Raw genomic sequence first — 7,351 nt, 5'->3', positions numbered from 1 at the left:
TTTTAAAGAAAAAGATAAAGAAAACTACTCAAAATCCATAGAACATAGAGAAAACACAACCACAAATGAGTTTAAGTAGAAATCATGCACACAAACAAAAAATCTAAATTAAAACCAAGTGTAGTCACAAAGATAAATACTTATCTTAAATCTTCTCCACCAAATGTTTTGAAGTTCCTTTGAATTTTCTTCCTTCACTCACAATACAAACTAAAACTCAAAATAAAAAGAAAAGTGGTGGCGGCGATACGCAGCGGCGACGGCGGCTAACTTAGATGGATGATGGTTGTAAAGTTGATGGGTTGGTGGCCTCCTCTCTTGGAAAATCTAAATCTTTTCTTATCAAAATCAAAGGGGTGTTTTGGTGTCTCTTCAAAAAGATTTCTCCATTCAATTAATCTTCTAGAAGTTGTCTCCTTAAAAGCCAAATGAATAAATTTTCGTGTCCAAGGGCTATTTCACACATTTTTAGCAATAGTTGTTTCAAATACTTCATCAAAAATCCGTTCAAATTAAATAATTCATCTCATAATTACTTCTGACGCTTAAGCGCGGGGTACTTGGAGCTTAGACGCGAGACTTCTGGCGCTTATGCGTCAGTCTTAGGGCCTTAGGTGCCCCCAGTTCATTTTGGCATATTCTTTCATTTTTGCTTCAAATTTGACCTTTTTCACTCTTTTTAGATTTTTCCATCCATTTGATTGTACCTGAAAAAAAACACACAAATACCTTTTATTAAAACGCAATATCTCAAAATAAGTATAAAAATGTGTATAAAAACACTATATATTTTAGGTGTATCACCGACCCTCACATCTTACAGATAGGGATCAACCTCAAGATCTTATAGCCAAAGTGCACTCAGAAAAACATCCAAAATGACCCCGTCGAAAGAAAAAACTGATTCAGAGTAGAGAACATGGGAGACCATGTTGCATCCCTAAATATGTCACAGCCAGGAAGTGTGTAAATGTCATGGATTTGGGCATGTGGAATCAGAACGCACCACCAAGAGAGAGATCTATTTCACTAAGTATGGTGTTGTTGAAAAATTGATCAATGAAACTGTTGATACAGGAGAAGTTGAAAACTTTCAGGAGGATTCTCCACTTATAGCTAACCAGAAAGAGATGCCACCCATGGACCCCGAGAGAAAGATTTCAGCTGAGGTAACGGTAGTCGTTCGAGAAAATAGTGACCTTGATATAATCGGTATTCATGCAGAATATGAAAGGATGGTACCCCGAGCTACTATTTCAGAAGCGGTAAAAGGAAAACCAGCAGAGCTGACTTGAGATGTCCAAAAAGGGCATGAGTTTGAGGAGCCGACCACAGATACAGGGCCATCACAGATTAGAGCTTTGCAGATATTTCAAATTTATAGCCCCCCTCCTGAGTTGCCCAAACAAAGGGAGGTTCTACATGTCAGAATTGAGGTCATTAGGTGCCACGTTGAGGACATCACATGGAGTTATTCAGAGGTTACATTCAAGTCAGCATGGGACACCTCGTTAGATGTCCATACGGGAGAAATGACCCCCTGGTAGTGGGCCCAAGGAATTTGATAGGGACAAAAACGCTTCAATGGAATCCAGGCTCTGTCACTCAAGAAGATGTCCCTCCTGAGTGGTTGATATTGAGAGTGGCACAGTCTTCCACAAATTTCCTCCTCGAATCAAGTTCTCCTCACAATATTGTTACTCAACCACCGCACACTAGGCACGAGAAGTGGAAACAAAAGATTTCAAATGTAAGGGCACAAGTGTTGCATTGCGAGAATCCTCATCTATATTCTACTCCTGCTCAGAATATGCCAAAAGAGAATGCATACCTATTCTATCAGAATGTGCTTTTGAACAAAAATGTCTATGGGATCAACCTACTAGAACTACAGTCAACGATCCATCCGCCTCAAGAGATTACAGCAGCTCCCACACCATCCATGTGATAACAAAAGCTTCAATGAATGAGGTCTAAGCTTCCCAACACCAGAAGACTGACACGGGTGCAAAACAATCCAGCATGGGTTTTTAAAATGTCCTTTCGAAGCGGGCAACGGGATTTCAATTCCGATGACCGACAGCTTCTTACGGGCAAACCCCACACCAAAAATAGTGCCGACATGATGCTTCTGATGGGTCGAGCTGCCCCCAATTGGACCAGCCCGACCGATCCAATTGGGGGCCAGTCCAGGTTGATCCTGGGCTGAGTGGCCCTACTAATGCTTCTGATGGGTCGAGTGACCTCTCGTCTTCTCTTTCGCTTCCTTTTCTGCTTCTTCTCATATGAAAGCATTTTAATAGCTATTCTGAGTATTCTTACCCCTTTCTTTTGTAGGAGTTTCCTTTTCTTCCTCTTTCCTTTCTCCTCTCCTTTCCTTTCTTGTTTCCCGCATAGCCAGGGCAATATGTATGTTGGTTTGCTAAAAATTTAGGGAGTTTTTTGTTGTGAGTTGATTTCAGATTTCTTGCGTGGAATCATTTTCCCTCTAGAATTGTATCTGAGGAGTTGGTGGTGCTACGGTTGTATCTTGTTCCAAGGTGGTGATTGTATCTCCCCTTTTATCTTCTCTACTTCGTCATGTCATCCTTGTTTCTGCCCCAGCAACTTGCTGTCCAACTCTTTCCCCCCCATACTTCCTAGCCGCCAGCCTCCTTGCCACATCCAACCACCCTGTCGTACGTTCCAAGCCTAATTCCCTCGCTGTCCCGCTTTTGTCCCTCTACTTTTCCTAGCAGCCAACCGTCCCAACTGTTGTCCCACAGCTCCTTCTCGTCTTGTTACCCCACCTTCCAACCAACCTCCACCACCCTTGGGATACTGTCCCGCTTTTGTCCCTCTACTTTTCCTAGCAGCCAGCCGTCCCAACTGTTGTCCCACAGCTCCTTCCCGTCTTGTTACCTCACCTTCCAACCAACCTCCACCACCCTTGGGATACACTCTCAAGGTGTTTGTTTGTGTCCTTTGTGTTTTGGTGATGTTATTTCAAGTTTGTGTGTGTTGTAACCCTCATTTCCTATTAATAAAATTTGAATTTTGTGATTGGGCATTTCTCCTCTGGTATCAATAAAACTGCTCTAAGGGGGTGTTTGGTAGCGCCCTATTAACAGGATTTGTTAGTTTACTTTACTAAATCCAGCCAAATATAAGAAAATGCAAGTTCCCTAGATTTATGAAATGTTGGATTTGATTTTGCATTTGATTCTTGTTAAATCTGGATTTAGTAAATCCAACAAGGAGGTGGATTTAACAAATCTGGATTTACCAAATCTTAATAACGTTAAATCTAAACACCCCCTAAGGTTAGCAAAAAAGAAGACCAATTTTCACCAATAAAATTAAGAAAAGACTAAATTAGAAAATCTTTACGCATCAATCAGCCAAAATCATATATACAGATCAACAGTGGAAGAAATATGAACTGAAAAGGGATGCAGGTCAAGGCCAACAATCATTGAAAGCCAAGTTTAACAAGAATAAGTAACTAAAGTTCACACATCTATCTATAGAACTCAGGCAACAAGTGCATTAAAAAATAAAAAAAGACTAGCCAAGCCAACTAAAGGCAGGTCTCACGACATATACTTCGAAAAAATGAGGCATTAGCCTAAAGGGGATGTTCGATTCACTGATAATGCATTGTTGTGTCAATTGTTCAGTTATTTAGATAACAAATTGGTAAATTACACTTGTATCCTTATGCAACTAAATCTAAATCTTTTATTAGTTTGACAACATCAGTTGTGGTGACATCTCTTCAATCACCAAACCAGTCATCATCCACAGTTCCCTCCCTCTTCCCTAATGTGCGACACATCACCCACACACAGATCTGCTCATCGCCCCCATCTCAATCAAATTCACAGATGCGAAAAATGAGATCAGTGGGCTAAATAACAAAGAAAAATACTACAAACTAAAAGCAGGCAAAGAAGCCCTTATTTCTGCCAGTAAATTTACTTGGTTTCTTCAAAATAATTCTAATTATTTTTTATGACGATTTACATACATACCACTCAATAGTTATGTATTTACCCATCCGACAGACACCTGAACTTAAATTTTTACATATATACCACATTTCCAGTGCATGAAAAGTTGTATTCACCTTTAAAAAGTTAAAAAAGTTATCATTTATGTGATATTGAAGATTTGGGTGTTATAAAGGTAAATAATAAAGTTTAGTGTTAGATATGTAAATTCATAGGAATTGTGCATGGATGTAAATGAGCCTTTTTTTATTAAAATATAGAACGATAATTCGTATTACTGCAGCCTTGCTAGACTTCGGATCTACAAAGAAAACAAGAGGTAACTTTGTCACAGGTGTAAAAAAATTAAGCATAACATCAAAAACGATTAGTAGTAATCTGGATAAGACTACCCAGAGCAAATACAACAGAATATTTATTTTCTGTATAAAAAGATTGTAAGAAAGATAAATAGAAGATGCACTAAGTTGCAGGTCAGTATATTTATTTTCTGCATTGTTAGTGAATATGCAGGTATCTTATTGAGCTGTACAAACTTTGGAACAGAAGAAAATAATTATTATTTCATTATTAAACAAAGCATCAAGCGTAAGAAAAGTAAGACATAATTACAGAGCTCCAAGAAAAATAGTATATTGCTTTTTTAGCCTCAAGAAAAGCATTCTGATGTTCCTAACAAATTTTCTCCTTTCTCTTTCAAAGAATATGCTTACACTATGCAGGAATCCGATGAATAATTCTGACGGGATATGTCCGTTTGCGCAATAAAAATCTTAACAATTTTTCCATATTGTCCCAGATATTCCTTCTTCCTAAGAGTCTGCAAAGAACAAATCATGATTCCAGACGAATATTCAAATATGTTTTATCCAAACAAATTACTTCAAAAGATCTTTAACAGTAAACTTCGAATGCCTGGCCTGAACATATAAACACAAGATGAGCAACAAGCTCAAAATCAAATTAAAAAAACTTGAACGTAAGAAAAGCAAGATAAGGCATGCAAACCTTCTCATTAGATATTTTTTTAGGAAACCCGGCAATATAAACAATGTTTCTCCTTATCACACGAATGCTATTGAGATCACTCCCTATATCTGTCAGTCTTTGCTTAGTCTTTTGCAGCTTATGCTTCTTGTTAGCATTTAAGATCTCTAGTCTGATTGTCAATGAGACATTATAAAAAATAGTTGAAAAATAAAATACTTAATTGGAACATATTTCAATAGAATTTTATTTAAAGTAAAAATAATTTTCAAAATCCCATATTTTTTGGTGGTTTGGTTAACTAAAAAGATAGTATGGAAACATTCTGTATTGAATACATGCCTTTCTTTGTTGATTGTCCTCTTCAAAATCTTCTCTTTGTCATAGGGTTTATCGCATGCGGGGCACCGTGCATCAATACAATCCTTTGCAGCTGTTTGAATTATGAAATGCCAACACCACAAGCATATCTGATAAATATATAAAATTACAAAAGCAGTGTGAGTACAAAAAGAACTAAACAGAACATGATGAAAGTTAGCATATCTAAAAATGCCATAAACTCAATAAATATTACAATGAATTCATAAATAAAGCAAATTAAAAAATATGTATACTGAAGGCTTGTTTGAGATCTTTTTTTTCCTTTTCATGTTAAAAATAAGTTTATTTAGTGTGTTGTTTACATTTTTTTATTTTTTTTCTAAAAATATATAACATGTTTTTTAATACATACAAATAACCTTCAAGTGTTTTGAATATTTTAAAAACAAACATATCGTAATCAACTATATCAACTATATCAACTATACTTTGTTTCAAATCAAAACATAAATAAAACAAAATTGATACCAAAAGGCCCCGAAATAATAAAAATAGTTCACTGGAAGGTCTACTGCGCTTTAATTTACATGCTATTATGATCTAATGGCGCAACTCTGAAAATCTAAAAAGTAAAACGACCTTGCATAAATAAATATTTCCGCACCTTAAAGAATAATGGTATGACATTCAGATAGGTGCAAACTGCCATAATTGTTAATCCTAAAAATTCACTAAAATCATTAAACTATGCATCAGTCCTCATTTATCGTAGTACATGTAACTGATTACATTATAATCAATAATTAAGGGTTATTTACATACGTAGCACATAATTCTACTGTTTTTACATAACTCAGACCTAAGCTTTCATAATTAAACACATAACACTCAAATCTTTAATATCAGACAAAAAAATATTATTGCCACTATTTGAAAGTAAAATACACTTTTTCATGCATAGATTTAAATATGAAAGTTTAGATGTGAGATGTGTAAATACATAAGAATTTTATGCTACATATATAAATTTCCCTATTTTCAAATAAGCCTAGTGGGAACAAATGCATCTATATTGTACGTGTAAAATGAACCGTTTAACTGCTAAGTTCACTAACAAAAATACAGCTCAAAAAATGCAAATAGATTATAAATTTAATGCCATGGAAAAGGGCACAACCAATACCATTGCCATGAAATAAAATAAAACAAAACAAATACAAAATGTTTAGAAATGACACCGCATATCCATGATGGCCTTTGATACATGTAGAAATTCAGACTAGCCATTTGAAGTTCTCCTAGGCAGAAAAAAATATTGCTTGATGTGTGCTGGAAAATCTACGGCGGTAGAGTAACGGATTATCGGCTTAGCGTTGTACGAGAATTCAGCACACACACAGATGAAAGAAAAACAAGCAGTAATGACTCCATAAAGTTTTACGTGGAAAACCCGAAAAGGGGAAAAATCAAGGGGTCTAGCCCAATTGCGAAAATTTACTATTGACTGATCGTTACAGAAACCCCTTGTCCCACAAATGGGAAAATGTTACTAGCTTTCCAAGGCGTTGTACGAGAATTCAGCACACACACAGATGAAAAAAAAACAAGCAGTAATGACTACATAAAGTTTTACGTTGAAAACCCGGAAAGGGGAAAAATCAAGGGGTCTGGCCCAATTGCAAAAATTTACTATTGATTGATCGTTACAGAAACCTCTTGTCCCACAAATGGGAAAATATTACTAGCTTTCCAAATAATAACGTCGACTGACGGCGTCTAGTCAGGGGTGGTTGGCGGAGGTCGGCAATGATCGAAGTGTAGTCAACGATAATCGATGACAGTCGGTGGTCAACGACAGTAGACGACAGACGACGAAGGTCAACAGTTATCGACGGTGGTCGACGATGGCCGACGGTGATCGACAGAGGTCGGCGGTGGTTGACGAGGGTCGGTGGTGGTCGACAAAGGTCGGCAATGATCGACGGCAGTAGACGACGGTCAGCAATGATCAACGGCAGTATAAGACGATCGACGAATGAAAGCAGTGA

General features: G+C 36.9%; 1 protein-coding gene across 4 annotated transcripts in view; it reads right to left on the bottom strand.

Moving 5' to 3' along the window:
• Positions 1-7,351, bottom strand: part of LOC110022306 (dentin sialophosphoprotein-like) — a 30,261-nt gene that overhangs the window by 17,906 nt on the left and 5,004 nt on the right. For all 4 annotated transcript variants that reach the window (XR_002293764.1, XM_020721178.1, XM_020721179.1 and 1 more), the window contains exons 3-5: positions 5,322-5,449; positions 5,001-5,151; positions 4,706-4,812 (exon numbers count right to left, since the gene is read on the bottom strand). Coding sequence is in view for 3 of the 4 variants with exons in the window: in XM_020721178.1 (XP_020576837.1) it covers positions 4,706-4,812; positions 5,001-5,151; positions 5,322-5,449 (386 nt within the window). In the remaining variant the exon portion in view is untranslated. The remainder of the gene's footprint in view (positions 1-4,705; positions 4,813-5,000; positions 5,152-5,321; positions 5,450-7,351) is intronic.

Source organism: Phalaenopsis equestris, unplaced genomic scaffold (genome assembly GCF_001263595.1).
Source record: "Phalaenopsis equestris unplaced genomic scaffold, ASM126359v1 Scaffold000180, whole genome shotgun sequence".
In the NCBI taxonomy this organism is placed as follows: Eukaryota; Viridiplantae; Streptophyta; class Magnoliopsida; order Asparagales; family Orchidaceae; genus Phalaenopsis; species Phalaenopsis equestris.
The sequence above is the reverse complement of the archived record's forward strand: the minus strand, read 5'-3'. Positions and strand labels throughout refer to the sequence as shown.